This window comes from Salmo salar, chromosome 10 (assembly GCF_965601325.2).
Source record: "Salmo salar chromosome 10, fSalSal1, whole genome shotgun sequence".
Lineage (NCBI taxonomy): Eukaryota > Metazoa > Chordata > Actinopteri > Salmoniformes > Salmonidae > Salmo > Salmo salar.
In genome coordinates this window covers 6435323-6463266 of record NC_138300.1, presented here as the reverse complement: position 1 = coordinate 6463266, position 27944 = coordinate 6435323, and the positions used below count along the sequence as shown (strand labels likewise).

Below are 27944 nucleotides of genomic sequence, written 5' to 3'. Positions count from 1 at the left end.
GCCATGATCATGAGAACGGTGAGGAATCAGCCCAGAACTACACGGGAGGATCTTGTCAATGATCTCAAGGCAGCTGGGACCATAGTCACCAAGAAAACTATTGGTAACACACTACGCTGTGAAGGACTGAAATCCTGCAGCGCCCGCAAGGTCCCCCTGCTCAAGAAAGCACATATACATGCCCGTCTGAAGTTTGCCAATGAACATCTGAATGACTCAGAGTACAACTGGTGAAAGTGTTGTGGTCAGATGAGACCAAAATGGAGCTCTTTGGCATCAACTCAACTCGCTGTGTTTGGAGGAGGAGGAATGCTGCCTATGACCCCAAGAACACCATCTCCACCGTCAAACATGGAAGTGGAAACATTATGCTTTGGGGGTGTTTTTCTGCTAAGGGGACAGGACAACTTCACCGCATCAAAGGGACGATGGACGGGGCCATGTACCGTCAAATCTTGGGTGAGAACCTCCTTCTCTCAGCCAGGGCATTGAAAATGGGTCGTGGATGGGTATTCCAGCATGACAATGACCCAAAACACACGGCCAAGGCAACAAAGGTGTGGCTCAAGAAGAAGCACATTAAGGTCCTGGAGTGGCCTAGCCAGTCTCCAGACCTTAATCCCATAGAAAATCTGTGGAGGGAGCTGAAGGTTCGAGTTGCCAAACGTCAGCCTCGAAACCTTAATGACTTGGAGAAGATCTGCAAAGAGGAGTGGGACAAAATCCCTCCTGAGATGTGTGCAAACCTGGTGGCCAACTACAAGAAACATCTGACCTCTGTGATTGCCAAGAAGGGTTTTGCCACCAAGTACTAAGTCATGTTTTGCAGAGGGGTCAAATACTTATTTCCCTCATTAAAATGCTAATCATTTTATAACATTTTTGACATGCGTTTTTCAGGATTTTTTGTTGTTGTTTTATTCTGTCTCTCACTGTTCAAATAAACCTACTATTAAAATGATAGACTGATAATTTCTTTGTAAGTGGGCAAACGTACAAAATCAGCAGGAGATCAAATACTTTTTTCCCCCACCGTACGTACGTACATATATACATACATACATACATACATACATGCATACATACATACATACAGAACAGAAATATAAATGCAACATGTAGTGTTGGTAAAATGTTTCATGAGATGAAATAAAAGATCACAGAAATGTTCCACACGCACAAAAGCTTATTCCTCTCAAATTTTATGCACAAATTGGTTTACATCCCTGTTAGTGAGCATTTCTCCTTGCCAAGATAATCCATCCACCTGACAGGTGTGGCATATCAAGAAGCTGATTAAACAACATGATCATTACACAAGTGCACCTTGTGCTGGGGACAATAAAAGGCCACTCTAAAATGTGCATTTTTGTCACACAACACAATGCCACAGATGTCTCAAGTTTTGAGGGTGCATGCAATTGGCATGGTGATTGCAGGAATGTCTACCAGAGCTGTTGCCAGAGAATTGAGTTCTCTACAATAAGCCACCTCCATTGTCCTTTTAGAGAAACCGCAGACCACATGTAACCACGCCAGCCCAGGACCTCCACATCTGGCTTCTTCACCTGCGGGATCGTCTGACACCAGCCACCAGCCACAAGTATTTCTGTCTCTAATAATGCCCTTTTGTGGGAAAAAACTCATTCTGATTGGCTGGGCTTGGCTCCCCAGTGGGTGGATCTGGCTCCCAAGTGGGTGGGCCTATGCCCTCCTAGGCCCACCCATGGCTGCGCCCCCTGCCCAGTCATGTGAAATACATAGATTAGGGACAAATTAATTTATTGACTGATTTCCTTATATGAACAGTAACTCAGTAAAATCTTTAAATTGTTGCATGTTGAGTTTATATATTTTTTCAGTATACATAGTTTTTCAGTTTTTTTTGTTCTTCTTAATGCTAAGGATCCCAATTTCGTTTAAAACATTCACATCCCTAGCATGTACATACATTTGCGTCTTTGCTCAAATGTATATTATTATTGGTGTAAATGATTTGGAGACAGGTGCAGGAATACATTATCTGGGTATTTAATACACTCAAAACAAACACGCATACAAAACACTGGGATGTACCCAAACAAAAGAGCGAGGGTAAACCTCGGAGAACGACACAGGGTGAGACCCGAAATACACAAAGCACAAAACACGCAGCACAGGCTGAGACAACGCATAGATACTCAGACGACCAAACGGACATGGGAACAATAATCGACAAGACAATGGTGAACAAAGGGCACACTTATACAATTACTAAATCAGGGGAGAATATGGGGACCAGGTGTGCGTAATGACACAGTTCAGTTCCTAGAGGCCGGTGACTGGTGCACGGAATGAGCAACAGTACCGGAGGGATCCATGACAGTTGGGCCTGACAATATTCCAGAAATGCATGGCTATGACATCTAATCTCCAGGTTGGTTCCTAATTCGGCTTCTTAAATTACACTTTTTACATATTGATCAATGGATTATAATTATTTTGGCTACCAAGCAAAAACTTTGTCAGTAGCCAAGTTTCCATCCAATTTGTGGCAGATTTTCATGCAAATATTCTAAAATCTGCATAAACACATTTTCCCAAAAGTGGTGTGTTTCTACCAAACTGACTTGTTTTGGACACAAATCAGTGTGTGAGGACTTAATGCAAACCGAATAAAAATCTAGAGTTCAATGTGTTTCCATCACATTTTCAACTCTACCGATAGTTTTGTCACAAAAACTATTGCGTAAAATACCAAATGTGCCTACTTTGTGCTTGACATGTGCGCTCTAGCCACCAGCTCGCAGACAGTGCAGGTAGTAGGCTGTGTGGGTAGACTAGAGTCTACATAATTATTATGGATAAGAATATGTTTACTTGCCAAACAGCAGTCAAGCATCGATCATCATGTCACCAGAATTAGACCCTCAATATTTATTGGAAAGAAGTATCAAACTCATCATCATGCACTTTCACCACCCTGTGAAGTTCATTATAACTTATTTAATCTGTAGCCTAATGAACTGCATGGTTTCCCTAGTTGTAGTGACTCCAAGTTTACTTTGATATGATGGTTATTATATCAATATTTGCACATAAAGGCATTTCCACCACCATTTCTCACATAATGAATTTTACTGACACAAAAAGATCCCACCATGTCGAATGAACAAATGATCTGTTGGCATTGATATAATTGTTTCCATCACAGCTGTCATGATTTTTTTTATATATACTGTATGACTTTACTCACATAAAAACTGTGGATGGAAATGTGGTTAGTGATATAATTAAAATTGTGAAGGTGAGTATTTTAGTTTATGTATTTAAACAAAAACTATCAATCATACAACGCTCCATATGTCAAAGTGTAGGTCTAGGTCTTGTGCTTCCAAGGAGTGGTATTATACGGCTCTACAGTGGATGGTTAGCGGTGTTATGGTGAGTTCGTAACCAAGTGAAAAGTGGGAATTTACCATATCAGGAAAAAATCCACTTGAACAGCCCTCAAACAAGTATTTACTAGTTAAATCAGCCTGAATCCCTATGTGACAGGGGAAATGGAAAGCTTGTTGTGTGCAACAGGAAGGGGCAAATGAATGAAAGATTCACAAAAAAATGTTTTTAACTGTTAAAACATTTCTAGCCTGTCTATTTGTGGGCAACAGAGTTGACATGTTATGCTCAACGCGCCCATTTTTTACCACAAAACACCAGGAAAGGGCCAAATAGAGAAGAACCAGCTCACCTGCTTTTACACTATGATTTGACTATTAGATGTTCAATGTTTCATATTACAATGAGAGTTCAGTTCACTTAACAGGGTTGACCTTTAAATGAGGGACAGACGTATATGAATCACTAAATCACATGAAATAAATAATCATCTTTGGAAATTACTTTGTCAAAGCAACAAAATAGGGCTTTTCAATAATGGTGAAAACGTTGAGTATTTTGGGGAGTTAGTAGGTTAAAATCTTCCTAAAAGTCACAGAGGGTGCACGGAGGGACATGTCAAAATGCTGAATTGTCACTTTAGAAAGTCTTTCTTCATATTGAAAAACAGATTTAGTGAATTCTCCATGTGGTCTATATTAAAGGGCACTTAATTTCATATAGGCCTAACAGGCTTTTAAAATTCAATATTGGTGCATAATTTCTACTTAACATATCAAAAGGATGCAAAAAGGCACTCATTTCGTGGAAAAACCCAGTACACGTTAAGTTCTGCCTGTTGGACATTGGTTGCAATGCTCTCATCAAGTTTGTTTACTTGTCATAAGCACATGAAAGTCATGGAGTCAGTACATTACGATAATGTATCATGTTTGTAGTCATTTAAATGCATGTTTGTGCTTTTGGTATGCTTTTGGTATGTGTCAAGTACAATAAAAATGCATTTTGACAGCACATATTGTTTCTTAGGCCCCCTGTTCTGGCCCCTGTAGCTGAGCTTGATTGCCATTAGGCCATCGTGTAATTCCATTGTTGACCACTTGGGGGCCACTGTCCTGTGTTGATGTGCATTGTTCATTTAATATGCTAAATCCTGTAGAAGAATTGTTTACATTCTAAAATGGTGAAAGTCACACTGTGGAGTTGCAGATGTTATCAAACTCCATCCTTCTTGCTATAATTTTGTAGAAGCATGGTAAGTAAAAGTAATCATAACATATTTGGTATTCAATTCATGATGATATTTTGTACGGTGATCGTTTAATGACATTTATGAATCTTCTTGATAGCAAAATGGATATCTGTTCAGTGCATTTGATCTTGTCATGTTTAGCGGAATTATTTACATCCGATTTAATGCATAATGCTGCATATTTCTGTGTTTATGAACATGTATACAAATACATTTGTATACATTTCTGTGGCTCAGTTGGTAGAGCATGGTGTTTGCAACGCCAGCATGGTGTGTGCAACGCCAGTGTTGTGGGTTCGATTCCCACGGGGGGCCAGTACAAAAAAACAAAAAAAGTTAAAAATGCATGAAATTAAATGAAATGTATGAAATGTATGCATTCACTACTGTAAGTCGCTCTGGATAAGAGCGTCTGCTAAATGACTAAAATGTAAAATGTACATGCTGTGTTATTATTCAGAATTAAGCCTAGTATTCAGCTATAAGTCATACTCATTGTTCTTTTCTTTCTATATTTCAGTTTTACGTAACGGCCGTCGTCAGAATTAGACCAAGGTGCAGCGGAGGATGTGTTCATCATTAGAATTTGAATTGAAAAAGAGAACACTTGACAAAAATAAACCAAAGACGACAGCAAAACAGTCCTGTCAGGAAAACACACTAACAGAATACAATCACCCACAAAACCCAAAGGAAAAACAGGCTACTTATGTGTGACTCCCAATCAGCAACAACGAACTACAGCTGTGCCTGATCGGGAGCCACACACGGCCAAACCAGAGAAACAAACCAACATAAAAAAATAAACATAGAACACCCACCCAATGTAACACCTTGGCCTAACCAAAATAAAGAACAAAAAACCCCTCTCTATGGCCAGGGCGTTGCAGTACCCCCCCAAAGGTGCGGAATCCGGCCGCAAAACCAGACTCTGAAGGGGAGGGTCCGGGTGTGCCTTCCTACGGCGGCGGCTCAGGTGCGGGACGTGGCCTCCGCTCCACCCTCGGCTTCGCCCACTTAGGCGGCGCCCCTGGCTGCGCCCGCCTGGCGGGCGACCCTGGCTGCGCCCGGCTGGCGGGCGACCCTGGCTGCGCCCGGCTGGCGGGCGGCCCTGGCTGCGCCCTGCTGGCGGGCGGCTCTGGCTGCGCCCTGCTGGCGGGCGGCTCTGGCGGCTCCGAGCTGGCGGGCGGCTCTGGCTGCTCCGGCCAGGCGGGTGGCTCTGGCTGCTCCGGACAGGCGGGCGGCTCTGGCTGCTCCGGACAGGCGGGTGGCTCTGGCAGCTCTGGCCCAGGATTCACCAGGATGGGGAGACATGAAGGAGGCCTGGCTCTGGGCGCAGGCACAGGACTCACCAGGTTGGCGGGCGGCTCTGGCGGCTCCGGGCCAGCGGGCGGCTCTGGCGGCTCCGGACAGGCGGGCGGCTCTGGACAGGCGGGCGGCTCTGGCGGGGCTCCGGACTGGCGGGCGGCTCTGGCGGGGCTCCGGACTGGCGGGCGGCTCTGGCGGCTCCGGACTGGCGGGCGGCTCTGATGGCTCCGGACTGGCGGGCGGCTCTGACGGCTCTGGCCCAGGATTCACCAGGCTGGGGAGACATGACGGAGGCCTGGCTCTGGGCACAGGCACTGGACTCACCAGGCTGGGGAGACCCACTGGAGGCCTGGTCCGTGGAGGAGGCACAGGACTGACCAGGATGGGGAGACCCACTGGAGGCCTGGTCCGTGGAGGAGGCACAGGACTGACCAGGATGGGGAGACCCACTGGAGGTCTGGTCCGAGGAGGAGGCACAGGATAAAACGGGCTGTGGAGGAGCACTGGATTTCTGGTACGTAGGCTATTCACCCATACTCCAGGCTGAATGCCCACTTTGGCCCGGCACGGGCGGAGCGCAGGCATAGGCCGAACTGAGCCCTCCCAGCGCCCCGGAGACACAGTGCGCATCGCCGGTGCAAGATAGCCTGGACCGAGACAGCGCACCGGAGACCAGATGCGCTGAGCTGGAACACTCCGACCTGGCTCGATGCCTACTCTCGCATGGCACTTGCGGGGGGCTGGCCTACAGCGCACCGGGCTATGAACGCGCACTGGAGACACCGTGTGCTTCACAGCATAACACGGTGCCTGACCAGTACCACGCTGCCTCCTGTAAGCACAGGGAGTTGGCTCAGGTCTCCAACCTGACTCTGTCACACTCCCCGTGTGCCCCCCCCCCAAACATTTTTTGGGGGCTGCCTCTCGTGTCCGTCGCACTCCCTCGGCAGGTTGTTGCAGTGTTCAAATAATTGATCCCATGTCCAGTCAATCCTTGACTCCAAAACCTCCAGCGACCAGGATGCCATTACCTCCCGAGCACGCTGCTTCATCCCCTCCTGGTGCTGCTCCTTCCTCCGCTGCTTGGTCCGTTGTTGGTGGGTGATTCTGTAACGGCCGTCGTCAGAATTAGACCAAGGTGCAGCGGAGGATGTGTTCATCATTAGAATTTTAATTGAAAAAGAGAACACTTGACAAAAATAAACCAAAGACGACAGCAAAACAGTCCTGTCAGGAAAACACACTAACAGAATACAATCACCCACAAAACCCAAAAGGAAAAACAGGCTACTTATGTGTGACTCCCAATCAGCAACAACGAACTACAGCTGTGCCTGATCGGGAGCCACACACGGCCAAACCAAAGACACAAACCAACATAGAAAAATAAACATAGAACGCCCATCCAATGTAACACCCTGGCCTAACCAAAATAAAGAACAAAAAACCCCTCTCTATGGCCAGGGCGTTACATTTTACTAATTTCAGTCACTATTACTGTACCTACGAAGCGGTGGCAATAAATCATCCTTCAACACTACAGTAGCTGTACCGGGTTAATCTATCCGCTAAGCTAAGAAGGGGACTCTTTTGCGAAAAGTATGCATACGGAACTGGCAGAATACCACCCATGAGACGGATTGTCATACCAGTAAATTTTGTATATTGTGTTCTGTGTGTTGTAATGTTGTATATTGTGTTCTTAAAGGTTAAACTTGTATACTGCCAGTTCTGCAGTCTTAAAACCTCTACAGGATTGGTGGGTCCCCGGCAGGACGGTTGCGCTAACGTAGGCTAATGTGATTAGCATGAGGTTGGAAGTAACAAGAAAATGTCCGAGGACATAGACATATCTGATATTGGCAGAAAGCTTAAATTCTTGTTAATCTAACTGCACTGTCCAATTTATAGTAGCTAATACAGTGAAAGAACACCATGCTATTGTTTGAGGAGAGTGCACAGTTATGAACTTGAAAATGTATTAATAAACAAATTAGGCACATTTGGGCAGTCATGATACAACATTTTGAACAGAAATGCAATGGTTAATTGGATCAGTCTAAAACTTTGCACATGCACTGCTGCCATCTAGTGGCCAAAATCTAAATTGCACCTGGGCTGGAATAATACATTATGGCTTTTCTCTTGCATTTCAAAGATGATGGTACAAAAAAATACAAAAAAAAAAGCATGTTTTTTTCTTTGTATAATCTTTTACCAGATCTAATGTGTTACATTCTCCTACATTCATTTAACATTTCCACAAACTTCAAAATGTTTCCTTTCAAATGGAATCAAGAATATGCATATCCTTGCTTCAGGTCTTGAGCTACAGGCAGTTAGATTTGGGTATGTCATTTTAGGCGAAAAATTGAAAGGCAAATTGAAAAAAAGGGTCCGATCCTTAAGAGGTTTTAATGAGACTGGTAAGTGCATGTGATACCAAAGAGCCTACTAAAGTTTCATGATAAAGACAGTCACCATTTTGTTACAATATGATTTGACAAATTTTAAGATTTTTACCAAACATTTTAATAAAAAAATATTAAATTCATGTTAGAATATATTTTACAAAACATTTCCAAATACATTTGAAAATATATTGACTAAATATATTTATTCTAGCTAACATTGAACCTGGTTGGTTAGGTACCTGCAGATTCATGCAGGGTAGTAACGTCATGCGTTGAGATTATGGTTCATTGCTTACCTAGCTACAAGTCTTAACAAAAGGCTCCATTATGCAAGTAACTATTTCGGGTGTGTTTGTAAATTCAGTCTGGCCATCTACTCAGATTTCAGAGCACTCTCATCTGAGTGCCAGAGAGCGCAGAATAACTGATGAATTTATGAACGCTCAACACCCGTTGAATATGACCGATGTCAGTAAACGTCGGCAAAAAAAGCGTAATTAAATTGTTGCAAGCAGCACAGTTAGTCACCAACACTCTGGATAACACGAAAATAGCATAACCAGCTCTGCTAGGGGGAGTAAAATGGTCAGAGTGGGGTGTTCTCTCATTATGTGTCTGGAAGTAGCTAGCAAGCTAGCCAATGTTAGCATGGGGGCTTCAAATTATGCTCTTTTCGTATTTGTCACATACACGTGTTTAGCAGATGTTATTGTGGGTGTAGCGAAATGCTTGTATAAAGTCCACTGAAGTTCTTTGAAGGCTGACGTGGTATCGGCTTGAGAGAGGAAATACACGGCTTTGACAATAACCGAAGAGAATCCTCCTGGGAGATAATACGGTCGGCATTTGATTGTGAGGTATTCTAGGTCGGGTGAACAAAATGACTTGAGCTTGACTGCGGTTGTGAGGTCAGAACGTTCGGATCAACCTTACTCATCGGCCAGTGTCCGGTGTGCGCTCTGAACCTGAAAAGCTCTGAATTTACGAACAGACAATCTGACAGCACAGTTGCAGTCACCAATGCTCTGGATAACATAACAGCCTAACCAGCTCTGCAAGGGCGAGTAATGTTCAATGAGCTGTTCTCGCTCACTTAGAGAAAGAGATGGGTGGGGCTAAAGCTTGAACGATGCTGAATGGGTGTAGACCAGTGGTTCCCAAACGTTTTATAGTCCCGTACCACTTCAAACATTCAACCTCCAGCTGCGTACCCCCTTTAGCACCAGGGTCAGCACACTCTCAAATGTTGTTTTTTTGCCATCATTGTAAGCCTGCCACACACACACTATACGATACATTTATTAAACATAAGAATGGGTGTGAGTTTTTGTCACAACCCGGTTCATGGGAAGTGACAAAGAGCTCTTGAAGACCAGGGCTCAAATAACAATATAATAATAATAATAATTTTGCTCTTTATTTAACCATCTTTTATATAAAACCTTATTTGTTCATCGAAAATTGTGAATAACTAACAACAGGTTAATGAGAAGGGTGCTTGAAAGAATGCTCATAACTTCGCAATGTTGGGTTGTAATCGAGAGAGTCTCTGTCTTACATCATTTTCCACACACAGTCTGTGCCTGTATTTAGTTTTCATGCTAGTGAGGCCCGAGAATCCACTCTCACATAGTTACGTGGTTGCAAAGGGCATCAGTGTCTTAACAGAGCGATTTGCCAAGACAAGAAACTCTATCCATAAATCTGGCAGTGGCTTCTGATTAAATTCAATTTTCACAGAACCGCTTGTTGTAATTTCGATGAGGCTCTCTTGTTCTGATATCGGTAAGTGGACTGGAGGCAGGGCATGAAAGGGATAATGAATCCAGTTGTTTGTGTCATCCATTTTCGGAAAAGTACCTGCGTAATTGCACACTCACTCAGGTGCTTCGCTATCTCACATTTGACATTGTCTGTAAGCTTGAGTTCCTTTGCACACAAAAAAATCATACAATGATGGAAAGATCTGTGTGTTGTTCTTGTTAATGCAGACGAAGAAGAGCTCCAACTTCTTAATCATAGCCTCAATTTTGTCCCGCACATTGAATATAGTTGCGGAGAGTCCTTGTAATCCTAGATTCAGATCATTCAGGCGAGGAAAAACATCCCCCAGATAGGTCAGTCATGTGAGAAACTCGTCATCATGCAAGCGGTCAGACAACTGAAAATTATGGTCAGTAAAGAAAACTTTAATCTCGTCTCTCAATTCAAAAACACGTGTCAATACTTTGCCCCTTGATAACAAGCGCACTTCTGTATGTTGTAAAAGTGTTACATGGCCGCAGCCCATATCATTGCATAGTGCAGAAAATACACAAGAGTTCAGGAGCCTTGCTTTAACAAAGTTAACTTCTTTGGGATAGGGGGCAGTATTTTCACAGCCGGAAAAAAAACGTACCCGATTTAATCTGGCTACTACTCCTGCCCAGAAACTAGAATATGCATATAATTAGTAGATTTGGATAGAAAACACTCTAAAGTTTCTAAAACTGTTTGAATGGTGTCGGTGAGTATAACAGAACTCATATGGCAGGCCAAAACCTGAGAAGATTCCATACCGGAAGTGCCCTGTCTGACAATTTGTTGTCCTTCTGTTGCATCTCTATCGACATTACAGCATCTGTGCTGTAACGTGACACTTTCTAAGGCTTCCATTGGCTCTCTAAAGCCACCAGAAAGTGGAATAGGGTGTCTGCTGTCTCTGGGCAAAGTACAACAGCTGTTTGTAAGTGGTCAGCCTGGGGACAGTGAGACTGAGATGCGCTGTCACGAGATTTCTCCATTTTTTTTCTTTCAGCCTTTGAATGAATACAACGTTGCCCGGTTGGAATATTATCGCCATTTTACGAGAAAAATAGCATAAAAATTGATTTTAAACAGCGTTTGACATGCTTCTAAGTACGGTAATGGAATATTTTGAATTTTTTTGTCACGAAATGTGCTTGCGCGTTACCCTTCGGATAGTGACCTGAACGCACGAACAAAACGGAGCTATTTGGATATAACTATGGATTATTTGGAACCAAAACAACATTTGTTGTTGAAGTAGAAGTCCTGGGAGTGCATTCTGATGAAGAACAGCAAAGGTAATCACATTTTTCTAATAGAAATTCTGAGTTTAGTGAGCCCCAAACTTGATGGGTGTCAAATTAGCTAGCCTGTGATGGCCGAGCTATGTACTCAGAATATTGCAAAATGTGCTTTCGCCGAAAAGCTATTTTAAAATCGGACATAGCGATTACATAAAGGAGTTCTGTATCTATAAGTCTTAAAATAATTGTTATGTATTTTGTCAACGTTTATCGTGAGTAATTTAGTAAATTCACCGGAAGTTTTCGGTGGGTATGCTAGTTCTGAACATCACATGCTAATGTAAAAACCTGTTTTTTGATATAAATATGAACTTGATTGAACAAAACATGCATGTATTGTATAACATAATGTCCTAGGAGTGTCATCTGATGAAGATCATCAAAGGTTAGTGCTGCATTTAGCTGTGGTTTGGGTTTATGTGACATATATGCTTGCTTGGAAAATGGCTGTGTGATTATTTCTGGCTGGGTACTCTGCTGACATAATCTAATGTTTTGCTTTCGTTGTAAAGCCTTTTTGAAATCGGACAGTGTGGTTAGATTAACGAGAGTCTTGTCTTTAAAATGGTGTAAAATAGTCATATGTTTGAAAAATTGAAGTTTTTGCATTTTTGAGGTTTTTGAATAACGCACCACGGGATTACACTGGCTGTTACGTAGGTGGGACGATTTGGTGCCACCTACCCTAGAGAGGTTAATGATGGTGTTGGAGTTGTGCTTGGCCACGCAGTCGTGGGTGAACAGGGAGTACAGGAGGGAACTAAAAACGCACCCCTGAGGGGTACCAGTGTTGAGGAGCAGCGTGGCAGATGTGTTGTTTCCTACCCTTACCACCTGGGGGCGGCCCGTCAGGAAGTCCAGGATCCAATTGCAGAGGGAGGTGTTTAGCCCAGGGTCTTTAGCTTAGTGGGGAGCTTTGTGGGCATGCTGAGCTGTAGTCAATGAACAGCATTCTCACAAAAGGTGCTTTACATTTATTTAACTAGGCAAGTCAGTTAAAAGCAAATTCTTATTTAAAATGACGGCCTACCCCGGCCAAACCTGGATGACGCTGGGCCAATTGTGCGCCGCCCTATGGGACTCTCAATCACGGCCGGATGTGATACAACCTGTTCCTTTTGTCCAGGTGGAAAAGTGCAGTGTGGACTGCGATTGAGATTGCATCATCTGTGGATCTGTTGGGGCGAATTGGAGTGGGTCTAGAGTTTCTGGCATGATGGTGTTGATGTGAGCCATGACCAGCCTTTCAAAGCACTTCATGGCTACCGACCTGAGTGCTACGGGGCGGTAATCATTTAGGCAGGTTACCTTCGCTTTCTTGGGCACAGGGACTATGGTGGTCTGTTCGAATCATGTAGGTATTACATAACTCGGCCAGGGAGAGGTTGAAAATGTTAGTAAAGCCACTCTCCAGTTGGTTCGCACATGCTTTGAGTACACGTCCTGGTAATCCGTCTGGATTTGTGAATGTTGACTTGTTTAATTAAAGGTCTTGCTCACATCGGCTACGGAGAGCGTTATCACACAGTCATCAGGAACAGCTGTTGCTCTCATTCATGCTTCAGTGTTGCTTGCCTCGAAGCGAGCATAAAAGGCATTTAGCTCATCTGGTAGGCTTGTGTCACTGGGCAGCTCGTGGCTGGGTTTCCCTTTGTAGTCCTTAATAGTTTTCGAGCCCTGCCACATCCGACGAGCGCCAGAGCCGGTGTAGTAGGATTCAATATTAGTCCTGTATTGACGCTTCGCCTGCTTGATAGTTTGTCTGAGGGCATAGCTGGATTTCTTATAAGCATCCGGATTAGTTTCCCGCTCCTTAAAAGCGGCAGCTCTAGCCTTTAGTTCCGTGCAGATGTTGCCTGTAATCCATGCCTTCTGGTTGGGAAATGTACGTACCGTCACTAGGAACGACGTCGTCGATGCACTTATTGATGAAGACGGTGACTGAGGTACTCCTCAATGCCATTGGATGAATCCCGGAACATATCCCAGTCTGTGCTAGCAAAACAGTCCTGTAGCGTAGCATCCGAGTCATCTGACCACTTCCGTAATGAGCGAGTCACTGGTACCTCCTGTTTTAGTTTTTGCATGTACGCAGGAATCAGGAGGATAGAATTATGGTCAGATTTGCCAAATGGAGGGCGAGGTAGAGCTTTGTATGCTTCTCTGTGTGTTGAGTAAAGCTGGTCTAGAGTTGTTTTTCCTCTGGTTGCACATGTGACACGCTGGTAGAAATTAGGTAAAACGGATTTAAGTTTGCCTGCACTAAAGTCCCCGGCAACTAGGAACGCCGCTCCTGGATGAGCATTTTCTTGTTTGCTTATGGCCTTATACAGCTCGTTGAGTGTGTTCTTAGTGCCAGCATTGGTTTGTGGTGGTAAATAGACGGCTACGAATAATATAGATGAAAATTCTCTTGGTAGATAGTGTGGTCTACAGCTTATCATGAGGTATTCTACCTCAGGCGAGCAATACCTCGAGACTTCTTTAATATTAGACATTGCACACCAGCAATTATTGACAAATAGACACACACCCCCGCCTCTCGTCTTACCAGACGTAGCTGCTCTGTCCTGCCGAAACACGGAGAAGCCAGCCAGTTCTATATTATCCATGCCAAGTCTCTGTGACACATAAGATGACACACAGCTGTACATTTCAATGAAACATGGTGAAGCCCCAAAATTGCCCTCGCTAGAAGCCTGTGTTTCAGACATAAGATAGTGGATGGCTGCAAACTTTCTCTTTCAAACTCAGACAAAACAGAGATGCTTGTTCTAGGTCCCAAGAAAAAAAGAGATCTTCTGTTAAATCTGACAATTAATCTTGATGGTTGTACAGTCGTCTCAAATAAATAAATAAATAAAACTGTGAAGGACCTCGGCGTTACTCTGGACACTGATCTCTCGTTTGAAGAACATATCAAGACTGTTTCAAGGGCAGCTTTTTTCCATCTACGTAACATTGCAAAAATCAGAAACTTTCTGTCCAGAAATGACGCAGAAAAATGAATCCATGTTTTTGTTACTTCTAGGTTGGACTACTGCAATGCTCTACTTTCCGGCTACCCGGATAAAGCACTAAATAAACTTCAGTTAGTGCTAAATACGGCTGCTAGAATCCTGACTAGAACCAAAGAATTTGATCATATTACCCCAGTGCTAGCCTCCCAACACTGGCTTCAGGGCTGATTTCAAGGTTTGACTGCTAACCTACAAAGCATTACATGGGCTTGCTCCTACCTATCTTTCCGATTTGGTCCTGCCGTACATACCTACACGTACGCTACGGTCACAAGACGCAGGCCTCCTAATTGTCCCTAGAATTTCTAAGCAAACAGCTGGAGGCAGGGCTTTCTCCTATAGAGCTCAATTTTTATGGAATGGTCTGCCTACCCATGTGAGAGATGCAGACTCGGTCTCAACCTTTAAGTCTTTATTGAAGACTCATCTCTTCAGTAGGTCCTATGATTAAGTGTAGTCTGGCCCAGCAGTGTGAAGGTGAACGGAAAGGCTCTGGAGCAACGAACCGCCCTTGCTGTCTCTGCCTGGCCGGTGCGCCTCTCTCCACTGGGATTCTCTGCCTCTAACCCTATTACAGGGGCTGAGTCACTGGCTTATTGGTGTTCTTCCATGCCGTCCCTAGGAGGGGTGCGTCACTTGAGTGGGTTGAGTCACTGACGTGGTCTTCCTGTCTGGGTTGGCGCCCCCCCTTGGGTTGTGCCGTGGCGGAGATCTTTGTGGGCTATACTCGGCCTTGTCTCAGGATGGTAAGTTGGTGGTATCCCTCTAGTGGTGTGGGGGCTGTGCTTTGGCAAAGTGGGTGGGGTTATATCCTTCCTGTTTGGCCCTGTTCGGGGGTATCATCGGATGGGGCCACAGTGTCTCCTGACCCCTCCTGTCTCAGCCTCCAGTATTTATGCTGCAGTAGTTTATGTGTCGGGGGGCTAGGGTCAGTCTGTTATATCTGGAGTATTTCTCCTGTCTTATCCGGTGTCCTGTGTGAATTTAAGTATGCTCTCTCTAATTCTCTCTTTCTTTCTTTCTCTCTCTCGGTGGACCTGAGCCCTAGGACCATGCCTCAGGACTACCTGACATGATGACTCCTTGCTGTCCCCAGTCCACCTGGCCGTGCTGCTGCTCCAGTTTCAACTGTTCTGCCTGCAGCTATGGAACCCTGACCTGTTCACCGGACGTGCTACCTGTCCCAGACCTGCTGTTTTCAACTCTCTAGAGACAGCAGGAGCGGTAGAGATACTCTCAATGATCGGCTATGAAGGCCTTCCCTGTAGCTCAGTTGGTAGAGCATGGTGTTTGCAACACCAAGGTTGTGGGTTTGATTCCCACGGGGGGCCAGCACAGAAAAAAAAAATGTATGAAATGAAATGTATGCATTCACTACTGTAAGTCGCTCTGGATAAGAGTGTCTGCTAAATGACTAAAATGTAAATGTAAATGTAAAAGCCAACTGACATTTACTCTTGAGGTGCTGACTTGTTGCACCCTCGACAACTGTGATTATTATTATTTGACCATGCTGGTCATTTATGAACATTTGAACATCTTGGCCATGTTCTGTTATAATCTCCACCCGGCACAGCCAGAAGAGGACTGGCCACCCCTCATAGCCTGGTTCCTCTCTAGGTTTTGGCCTTTCTAGGGAGTTTTTCCTAGCCACCGTGCTTCTACACTTGCATTGCTTGCTGTTTGGGGTTTTAGGCTGGGTTTCTGTACAGCACTTTGAGATATCAGCTGATGTAAGAAGGGCTATATAAATACATTTGATTTTAATTTGATTTGATTACAGTTTTTAATGTCCCGTTGGTAGGATAATCTTAATCGTAGATGGTCCAGTTTGTATTCCAATGATTTCCCGTTGGCCAATAATACAGAGGGTAGTGGGGGTTTACCTACTCGTCGGCAAATTCTTACAAGGCACCTGCCCTCCTCCCCTGTTTTATCCGTCTTTGATGCACCAGCCTGACCGACCGTCACACAGCCCCGGTGTGAGACTTGCCTCCCAGATAATGTGATGGACTCTGACCTTAGTGGTCCAGGTTATATTAGGTGCTCTTCACCACCCACCTCACCACACACTGCCACGTCCAACCAAGAAGAGAAGAGGATTTATATGATTAGGCCCGTTCATCACTCTACACCTCACCCAACAGTAGTCCCCGTGAGTGGACTGTCACCTTCAGAGAGATGGCGCAAGAAATTGAGTACCTCAGCGAGGTCAGCTTACAAAAACATAAAAATGAAGAATGCAGCCCTCCTGTGCAAGGCAAGTGAACAAATCAGAAACCATAATAGAACTAAGAGATGAGGCCGCCCAAATTCCCGACTTCATGACAGAGATAACTATAAAGCAGGTGCGAGAACTCAGGGCTACAGTTTCTACTCAGCTAAAGTCACCACAGCCAACCACATCTCCTGTCCCATCTCAACGCACCGGTATGCCACACCAAAGCCATGAGACGCAGGTCAGAGACAGACCAGTACCTGCGCCACACTCAAGGAGCCAACCTCCAGACGAAGATGAGGACGTGTGTTCATCAGACCCCATCCTTGTGGCTGCACTCAGAGAGCACATAAGACACGTAGAGATGGCACAGGCCCACTCCAGATCTGCAGCAGTTGTGTCACCTGAACGCTCAGTGGCACCATCACCCTGAAGAAAGACGTAGGCGCCCAGTCACGGCTGGGGGCCCAGTCTCGACAGGAACCCACACACCCCCCCAGGCGACGTCAGGACTACTATGACACATCAGACATTACTCGCCTGACCGCTGCCATTCTGATTCCCATCATCCCCCGCTTGCACCCAAACCAGAGAAAACATACAGGGAGCCCATTCCTACCATACCAGACTTTGGGGAGTTTGCACATCTGAAAGTAGCCCTAGAAAACATTGTGTCAGCAGATGCAACCGAAAGGTTAAAGTTCCAGATCCTCACTGATCACCTGAGACTAGAAGAGGTCCAGCTGATTGTAGATTCATACAGTAACTCCAGGTACCCATATTTGGACAACCCCATCAGCTGGCCCTGCAACGCATTGCTGAGCTTATGGATGGCCCTGACATTCGCAGTTGAGATGTTAAGGCTTTCTGTATGTTTGGTCTTAGAGTCCCTTCCTTACTGTCCATGTTGGAGCAGCTGACATGATTTTTGAATGACTACCTCATCTCTGTGCCTCACACATGCAGTCTGTGAGGTCCCTCAGTCAGATATTGAATTTCAAACACAGATTCAACTATAAAGACCAGGGAGGTTTTCCAATGCCTCGCAAAGAAGGGCACCTATTGGTTGATGGGTAAGAAAAAAAACAGACATGGAATATCCCTTTGAGCATAGTGAAGTTATTCAATTACACATTGGATGGTGTACCAATAAACCATGTCACTACGAAGACACAGGCATCCTTCCTACTTAGTTGCCGGAGAGTAAGGAAACCGCTCAGAGATTTCACCATGAGGCCAATGGTAACTTTAAAACAGTTACAGAGTGTAATGGCTGTGATAAGAGAAAACTGAGGAAGGATCAACAACATTATAGTTACTCCACAATATCAACCTAAATGACAGAGTGAAAAGAAGGAAGCCTGTACAGAATACAAATATTCCAAAACATGCATCCTGTTTGCAATAAGGCACTAAAGTAAAACTGCAATAAATGTGGCAAATAAATGTACTTTATGTCCTGAATACAAAGCATTATGTTTGGGGCAAATCCAACACAACACATCACTGAGTACCACTCTTCATATTTTCAAGCATGGTGGTGGCTACATCATGTTATGGTTATGCTTGTCACTGGCAAGAACTTTGGAGTTTTTTAGGATAAAAGAAACGGAATAGAGCTAAGCACAGGCAAAATCCTAGAGGAAAACCTGGTACAGTCTGCTTTCCAACATAGACTAGGAGTCAAATTCAGTTTTCAGTAGGATTATAACCTAAAACACAAGCCCAAATATACACTGGAGTTGCTTACCAAGACGACATTGAATGTTCCTGAGTGGCCTAGTTACAGGTTTGAATTGAAAAAGGCTGTCTAGCAATGATCAACAACCAACTTGACAGCTTCAGTCATTTTTTTAAAGAATAATGTGTATAATCCAGGTGTGCAAAGTTGTTAGAAAGACTACCCAGAAAGACTCACAGCTGTAATCACTGCCAAAAGTGATTCTAGCATTCACTCAGGGATGTGAATAGTCATGTAAATTACATATTTCATTTTCAATACATTTGCAAATATTTCTAAAAACATGTTTTCACTTTGTCATTATGGGGTATTGTGTGTAGATGGATGAACAAAAATCTATTTCAACCATTTTGAATTCAGGTTGTAACCCAACAAAATGTGGAATAAGTAATACGTTCCTAAGGCACTGTTCTATGAACCGAGGTCTCGTGACCACATTTTAAAATCACCCGACGCCACATGGGGTCACAATCGTTAGTTTGGGAAATTACGCCTTAGTCACTAGTAGTCACACCCTTGTTGTGGCATTTTTTGAGATACACGTTTCCCACTGTAAATGAGGAGGTGGCTGTAGAGATGGCCTTCATATTTAGAGTTCCCTATGCACCCCTAGTTTGTCCCTTTACTTAGAATGCCGACAGCTCATCAGTCAATCACCCCTAACTTTCTGTGCAATCAAGAGACGTTCTCTTTAGCCTGCTCGTTGTAGGTCCTGCCTCCAGTCAGTGAGTTGCAGTGAAGACAGAACAGACCGTTCATTTCTCCACAGAAGTACCGTAAAAGTTAAATTAATAGCCTGGGCGATTATTTGCTTAACTTCACTAGTGTAGGGGGCAGCATTCGGAATTTTGGATGAAAAGCGTGCCCAGAAGAGAAACTGTCTGCTACTCAGCCCCAGAAGCTAGGATATGCATATAATTGGTAGATTTGGATAGAAAACACTGTAAAGTTTCCAAAACTGTTAAAATAATGTCTGTGAGTATAACGGAACTGACATGGAAGGCAAAAACCTGAGGAAAATCCATCCAGGAAGTACTATTATTTTGAAAGGCTGTTTTTCCATTGAAAGCCTATCCACCATACAAAGACTTAGGACCCAGTTCACGATCTCTATGGCTTCTTCTACATGTGGCCAGTCTTTAGGCATTGTTTCAGGCTTTTACTCAGAAAAATGAGGGAGATACAGCACTTTCAATGAGTGGACAGTGGAAATTTCCAGACATGAGTCCAGCGCGTGATCGGGAGCGCGCCTTTCTCGTTTCTCCTTTTCTATTGATGAAGCGTTTGTCCGGTTGAAATATTATTGATTATTTATGACAAAAACAACCTGACGATTGGTTTTAAACATCGTTTGACATGTTTCTACAAACTTTTATTGTACTTTTTTGACTTTTTGTCTGGATGTTGAGAGCGCGCTTTGTGCCTTTGGATTACTGAACTAAATGCACCAACAAAAGGTTTTTGGACATAAAGAGGGACATTATCGAACAAAACAAACATTTATTGTGTAACATGGAGTCCTGGGAGTGCCACCAGATGAAGATCAAAGGTTAGTGATTCATTTAATCGCCATTTCTGACTTTTGTGAGTCCTCTCCTTGGCTGGAAAATGTCTATGGTTTCTTGTGGCTAGGCGCTGTCCTAACATAATCGCATGGTGTGCTTTCGCCGTTAAGCCTTTTTGAAATCGGACACTGTGGTTGGATTAACAAGAAGTTTATCTTTAAAATGGTGTATAATACTTGTATGTTTGAGGAATTTTAATCATGGGATTTCTCTTGTTTGAATTTGGCGCCCTGCAATTTCACTGGCTGTTGTCGAGGTGGGACGCTAGCATCCCAATGATACCAGAGAGGTTAAGTCACTGATCACAACAGGCGCTTATTAGAGACAGGCTTCAATTAAAGCAAGGCGTCTATTTCCTTAATGCACACAGCTTTTGCTTATTTGCATAGTTAATTGTTTAATTCCAGCATTTTAATACATTTCTTCATTACCTGCACTAACGCGTTATCATTTACACACTGTTTCTTTTGTCTTAGTATGGCTCTATTTAAAAAATGTAATACAAAATTCCATGACAGAATAATTATTCTCCTCTTTGACTATGCATTTTCGGCAGTTCTTACTTTCGCAACTAGACGGTCGATTTCTGCAGATTTGTACTCCCGAAGTTGGTGACTGTTTTTGTGCTTGCCATTTTGCTAGCAGTTCTCAGCTGTTAGCAGCCAATGGTGAGCAGTTTCTTACTGGCGATAAAAAGGCATGATTGCCATCATTTTTTTGAGTCATTACTGACTTATTTAATGTCACATATCAAAGATTAAACCTTGTAAACAATTAATGGTAATTCATGGTAACCTCAAAAACAATTCATTTAGACCGAGCTTTTATTTGAAACAGGCGTTTATTTGCTGAAATGTGTGCAGTTGCCCGGCTATTAAAAGGGATAGGGCATTATCACTTTTATACAACAAGTTACCAACATATTCAACTAATGATAAACATATTTTCATAAAAAAATGTGATTAATTTATTCATACTGCTGCATCCTTCCACAAGCTATAGCCCCGACACAAATCTAGAGTTGCTACCCAAGCCGGCTGGTCGTTTGTTCTATTGGTTCGGTTGCTAGAGACACGACCCAGTCGTTCGTTCTAAATGTTCCATTGCCATACTGGCTGGCAATGTTATTATCCCTTGCTTGTTAGCTGGCCAACTACGGTTAACATAGTCAGGTCAAAATGTGCAGCCAGAATAACAGCAAAGTAGCCAACAACACAGCCAACAACACAGCTAACACAATCACTTCAAACTGAAGCTGGAAAGGTTACAAACTAGCTGCACTTCATTTCACCTTTTTTCAATGACATTTCTTTGTATATATCCATAAAAATTATGCCAGCTGATTCATGATGTTTCGTCCCGACACATTCATTACTATGGGACAGCTGGAGATAGAATTTGAATATGGATTTAATATTGCAAATGTTGGAGAGACAGACAGCAAGGTTTATACAAATCTCCATTGTTGAAAACTAAATGTTAGTCTAAAAGAAAAGTGAAATAATGTCTAAACTCAGCAAAAAAAGAAACTTCCCTTTTTCAGGACCCTGTCTTGCAAAGATAATTTGTAAAAATCCAAATAACTTCAAAGAGCTTCATTGTAAAGAGTTTAAACACTGTTTCCCATGCTTGTTCAATGAACCATAAACAATTAATAAACATGCACCCGTGGAACGGTCGTTAAGACACTAACAGCTTACAGACGGTAGGCAATTAAGGTCACAGTTATGAAAACGTAGGACACTAAAGAGGCCTTTCTACGGACTCTGAAAAGCACCAAAAGAAAGATGCACAGGGTCCCTGATCATCTGCGTGAACGTGCCTTAGGCATGCTGCAAGAAGGCATGAGGACTGCAGATGTGGCCAGGGCAATAAATTGCAATGTCCGTACCGAGACGCCTAAAACATCGCTACAGGGAGACAGGACGGACAGCTGATCGTCCTCGCGGTGGCAGACCACATGTAACAACACCTGCACAGGATCGGTAGAACCGAACATCACACCTGCGGGACAGGTACAGGATGGCAACAACAACTGCCCGAGTTACACCAGGCACGCACAATCCCTCCATCAGTGCTCAGACTGTCCGCAATAGGCTGAGAGAGGCTGGACTGAGGGCTTGTAGGCCTGTTGTAAGGCAGGTCCTCAACAGACATCACCGGCAACAACGTCGCCTATGGGTACAAACCCACCGTTGCTGGACCAGACAGGACTGGCAAAAAGTGCTCTTCACTGACGACTCGCGGTTTTGTCTCACCAGGGGTGATGATCGGATTCGCGTTTATCGTCGAAGGAATGAGCGTATGACCCTCCTGCATGACAATGCCTGCATGACAATGCCACCAGCAATGCCAAAGCCACAATGCCACCCGCCATACTGCTCGTTCTGTGCGTGATTTCCTGCAAGACAGGAATGTCAGTGTTCTGCCATGGCCAGCGGAGAGCCCGGATCGAAATCCCATTGAGCATGTCTGGGACCTGTATGGATCGGAGGGTGAGGGCTAGGGCCATTCCCCCCAGAAATGTCTGGGAACTTGCAGGTGCCTTCGTGGAAGAGTGGGGTAACATCTCACAGCAAGAACTGTCAAATCTGGTGCAGTCCATGAGGAGAAGATGCACTGCAGTACTTAATGCAGCTGGTGGCCACACCAGATACTGACTGTAACTTTTGATTTTGACCCCCCCTTTGTTCAGGGACACATTATTCCATTTCTGTTAATCACATGTCTGTGGAACTTGTTCAGTTTATGTCTCAGTTGTTGAATCTTGTTTTGTTCATATAAATATTTACACATGTTAAGTTTGCTGAAAATAAACGCAGTTGACAGTGAGAGGACGTTTATTTTTTTGCAGAGTTTAGATGCTTTTTATAGTGGAGATCAAGTTTATAAATTGCTTGGTTGGCCTGATGAGACAGTGGATTGCGCAGTCAGATGGAACAGAGTAAATCGGCATTTTAACTTCATAGATTTATCCGGTGGTAACTTGTGGAATAGACACCGGGGAATGCGGTTTTAACCAATCAGCATTCAGGATTAGACCCACCCGTTGTATAAAGTTGTATAAGTGAGTGCACTCGCTCTGTCTGCCATTTTATTTTACCTTTATTTACCATTCTATGGTCAGTATGCCGTTTATTGCACTGTGGGCCACTTTATAGTTTACTGTCAATGTTAGCATACTAGAACTTTATTGTGTAGCAGTGTATAGATTGCAGATGTATTCTGCTATTGTAATTTATTTCCTCTTATACTGCAAAATCTTTCTAGTTAGATGTAATAGAAGCCAATTACATACAGCATATCATTTTAAGTCAGTATTGTATTCACATCTGTGTGAAGCCATATTTCATTACGTTTACATTGCATACTGTAGTAAGCTAAGCTGATTAAGCTTTTATACTGCATGCATCTTATAGTCATAATTGCATATTATTCCCTTTTCTATTGCTTGTAGAACAACATCCTACAGTTCATTAAAGAACCTTAAAGAGTACCAGTGTGTGGTTCATGGTGGTGAGGTGACAAGCCAAATAAGACAGCATCCATAGTGCTCTACCCGGCAGCCTTGAAGTGATTCAATATATCCAACCTAGCTTAGATATCTGAACACAGGTTTACCCCTGCCCTATTTTACAAAAAAGATAAATAAATGGCCCATAATGTATTCAAATCCCAGTGGAAACCCGAAGTATGAGAGATAGGTGGCTGGCGCATTTAGACATTAATCCAATGACTGACTATTCATTATTCAGTGACTAATTAAAAATGTATATGCCATAACGAAACAACGTATTAATTAATTTCTTGAAAGCTTTGGCAAACCTGGAGACGCTGGACCTAATGTTGCATAATTGCACTTTAACAAGTACAAATCTTTCCAATGTGACTGTGACAGTCCAATTACACTGGAATGTCTAATGGCATTCAGCTAACCTAAAGCAAAAAACAATGTGGGTTTGTCTTTTCCCTTTGATCCACTGCAGTGACTGACATACAATCCCATCAGTAACTCTTATTGTCGTTATATGTTGAAATTAAACTAAGGTGTGGTTCAATAGCTCTATTTACATAAAGCTTTTTCTATGGCATCCATTTCTATGGCGAGCATTACAAAAACGAGAATATATCTCCAACTGTATACTGTATCCTGTTTTTAAATGTGTATATATATTTGAAAGTATTGAAAGGGATAGACAGAAATGAGCTGGGAGAACATAGTGTGAAGACCGGTGGGGTCAGGATTCGATCCCTCGCTGGCAGGGGGATTGCATATATGCCAAGTGCCGCAGCCTTAACGGCTCCACCACTATTATGTTCCATCTTTCATCATTACCTTTAATGATATACATTTTGAACAGGTGCAAGATTAGCTCTAGTAGAAATGCTTAGTCCATCTGGTCCTTCATGTTCATTTGCTACACTAGACGCCTGCTATGGCTACAATATGGCCAGAATGAGAGTCTCTGCACAGCTAGAGAACAGATTCACAGCACGACTTACAACTACAGTACCCACCACAACATCCCTCTACCCATCAACCTCTCTCTGTGTTGCTGACTCCATACTTTAGTAGGTGGTGGGTTCACCCCTGAGATACCATCACCCAATTTACAGAATACTTGAAAAGCGCTTACTCAGCTCTTTTACCTTCCTTGGAAAAATCCACTGCCAGGTTAAATTACTTCACTTGAGAATGTATTGAATTGTCTTGGATATTTTTTCGAAGGCTTGACTCAATTAGTTATTGTTTTTAAGAGTTTCAAAAACAAATGCAATGCTCAAATGGTCTGCCAAATCAGATAGTTCAATTAATGTTTTCCTTACATTTACTGTGGCTTTTTGGGTCACCACTTAACACTAGCCAGCAATTACACTAGCCAGAAACATAGGCTGTGTTTACTTGATGAGTCACAAGAAAACTCCAGTTTTAGATGGGTCACTCCATAAAAAGTTAGGCAACCACTGAGCGAGAGTTCACCTGAATATGAGAAACTGTCTATAGGATCACATTCGTTTGCTTTGAATTAACAATTTTCCCTACAATTTAAAGATGAAGCTAACATCACAACTCCGTAGCCTTGTGGTTATCGTGTCCACCCTGAGATTGGAAGGATGGAAGTTCGATCCCCAGCCGAGTCTTACCAAAGACTGTAAAAACGGGACCCGATGCATCTCTGCTTGGCACTCAGCATTAAGGAGATATATTAGGGGTAAGGCCATACGATAGATAGACTAGCATCCTGTCCAGGTGGTGTACTTGTACATCAAGCTGCCTCACGCTACAGAAACAGGAGACAGGCTCCTGCTCCTATGAGCCATTCTGTCCCGCTCGTGCAAGGCAACTTAACATCACAACACAAAGCACAAAATTCCCTCGTACCGATTTCATATTTGGTGCCAGCCACGTTGGCTGTAATGGTCCCCTTCTTCTTCTTGGTGCGGACCTTCCTTCTTCCACTGATCTGGTGGGAGCCCGCAGATGGCCCGTTCATGAGGGATGGTCCTTGATCCTCTGAAGGAGGGAGCCACAGTACAAGATTAGCTACAGTACAGGGGTAAATTCACTACGAACCAAAAAAAGCAAACGGGCAGAAACTCTAGTTGTCGATGCAAAACATTTTCCTGTTGTAAAACGTTTTGCTACGGTGTGCACTAATTAATAAGCCCAGTACAGGGTGGGAGGATAGGATGTAGTGATTGGTAGGTTGGATATTCATACAGCCATTGTCTACAGTCCAGTTGTGACTCAATTGGATGCAAACGGACATACAAAAGGAAAAGAGAAAGGAGGCCCTGCTCTGTTATGCTGGAGGTGACCCTGCTATTATTATTCGCTGGGCGTGCATATATACTAGACATTGAGGCGTTGTCAGGCCCCGCTATTAAGGCATCCATCGCAGTGTGTGTGTGTGTGTTTGAGAGATAGAGAGAGGAGGGCATCTCAGCTCTATGAGGTAATTGGCCGTGTCAGGCCTGGAGAGTAGAGGTGTCATACTCACCTCCATCGTCAGGGGGAGAGGGCATCTCACGGGCCGGGGGATCAAAGGGGGGAACGGAGCACTCTGCCAGGCTAGCGGCCGAGGGGACACCGGGCAGGGCCCTCCAGAGACACTACTTATGTCTTCCCTGTCTGGACAAATTTGGTTACGGCAGCCCAGAGCGGGATCATCTGAGCACCAGCCTCTCCTCTTCCCTCAGTCTGGTCATGAAGGTAGTGAAGAGGGGACAGCAGAGGGGTGGAGGTAGAGGGGGGGACTGGGGAGTGGGACTCCTCCTTAGAATTCAGCCCAGCCACAGTGCGTTTAGAGCCCGCAGAGAAAGTGATGGATGTGTCGGGTGTCTAGTGCCTGTGGAGGAAGAGAAGAAGAAGGCTTTTTTTACAGCCAAGGTTGAGTAGGGGGAGAATAACTGCTACTTGGCTCCATGCATGCTTTGCTCTTCGCTGCCCTGGACAACCTTTCCATGTGCAGCACGCACAGATCTCACACTATATAAATCAATCTGACACAAAGCGCTGTGTCCCAAATGGAACCTTATTCCCTATGTAGTGCAGTACTTTTGACGAGGGCACATAAGGTCCATAGTAGTGCACTATATAGGGAATAGGGTGTCATTTGGGATACATCCAAAGCGTTGCTATGGAATGAGTTCACTGTGACAGAGCTTCACTGTATGGAGCTGCGTGACTGAATACTGCACCCCTCTGGCGCTATAGCAGATGTACAGTCATGTAGTAATTAATGCAATGCCGTAATCACAACTAGCCCATATACAGGACAGCTCCATGGGAGAGTCATTAAATATTAATGTGGCTGTCAAATAAAAGGGTTACAGGCTTGTCCCTCTTCTCTCTCCACGTCTCGTGATCGTGCCATCTGTGCCCGTTAATGGCTTGAGTGAACACAATCAGATACAACTGTTGTTGAAAAGTAAAAGGAGGCTATCAAAATACCTGTAGCTCATTTTCTTATTTTGTATGGTGTCAATTGTGATCAACAGTATATTTTCGATTAACCATAGCTTATTTATTTCAACAACAAAAAATGCCACTGTAGAGATCAACAGTAGCCTGTCGTGGTCATATTGTGAAATGCTCTTTAAGTGATTCACACATTTGCCTATACAATACAGAAAGAACAACACAAACACACACACAGACACACAAACATACACTACCAGCCAGCTAAAGCAAAGCAGCTCCATTGATTCCATCAAAGTCAGCATAATTAATTAAAATGGGAAAACAATCCAATCACATTACTCAATAACTCCCGGTCACTCCTATCCAAACAACGGGTTGCTATGCTCTCTACCCTCTATTCACAGTGAGGATGGAGAGAGTGCAGGGGGGGAGAGAAAGGATGAGCTGAACTGCTGACACTACCTCTCCCCTGGGTGTTGTAGCCTACTGTTCTCTGTTTCTACTGAGAGATTGCCAGAGAGCATTCACCTCCCGGTGCCATATTAACCCTCTATGGCCCTGAGGCCCCAGGCAGATATAGGCTAGTGCCAAGGCTCCCACATTTTTTTGTTACCCCTACCCAATGTACAACCAGGTTTGTTCATATTCCTAATATCTCCCATATATGAAATGAATGGTTGTGTAAAAATATTTTACTGCAAAAGTAAATAGATATTGTGACATAACTGGCTGGAGGGTGGATGGGCCACATAAGCTCATGTAACCCAATATTGCAAGCTCTGATATTGCAACAATTTAGAAAAAAAGTAGTCAGTTGTCTGTCCTACATACACAAACAAACAGCATTAGGATATCTTAATACATCTTAGAAATAAATACCTGTAAACGCAGAGATACAATATGCGGAAATGTAAACTATGAATATTTATGATGAATGTAAGCTTTACCTTTTCGTGGCTGATTAATAGACAACTTTCCAAGTCAAATTTGCTCTCATTCAGTGCTGTATCATCCTGCCTGACAAAAATACA

General features: G+C 43.7%; 1 protein-coding gene across 1 annotated transcript in view; it reads right to left on the bottom strand.

The window, feature by feature from the left end:
* ttll7 (tubulin tyrosine ligase-like family, member 7) overlaps positions 1–27944 on the bottom strand; it is a 140136-nt gene that overhangs the window by 90710 nt on the left and 21482 nt on the right. Inside the window, exons 2-3 of the mRNA XM_014215640.3 lie at positions 25991–26338; positions 25372–25503 (exon numbers count right to left, since the gene is read on the bottom strand). Coding sequence (XP_014071115.2) covers positions 25372–25503; positions 25991–26015 — 157 coding nt within the window. The 5' untranslated portion in view covers positions 26016–26338. The remainder of the gene's footprint in view (positions 1–25371; positions 25504–25990; positions 26339–27944) is intronic.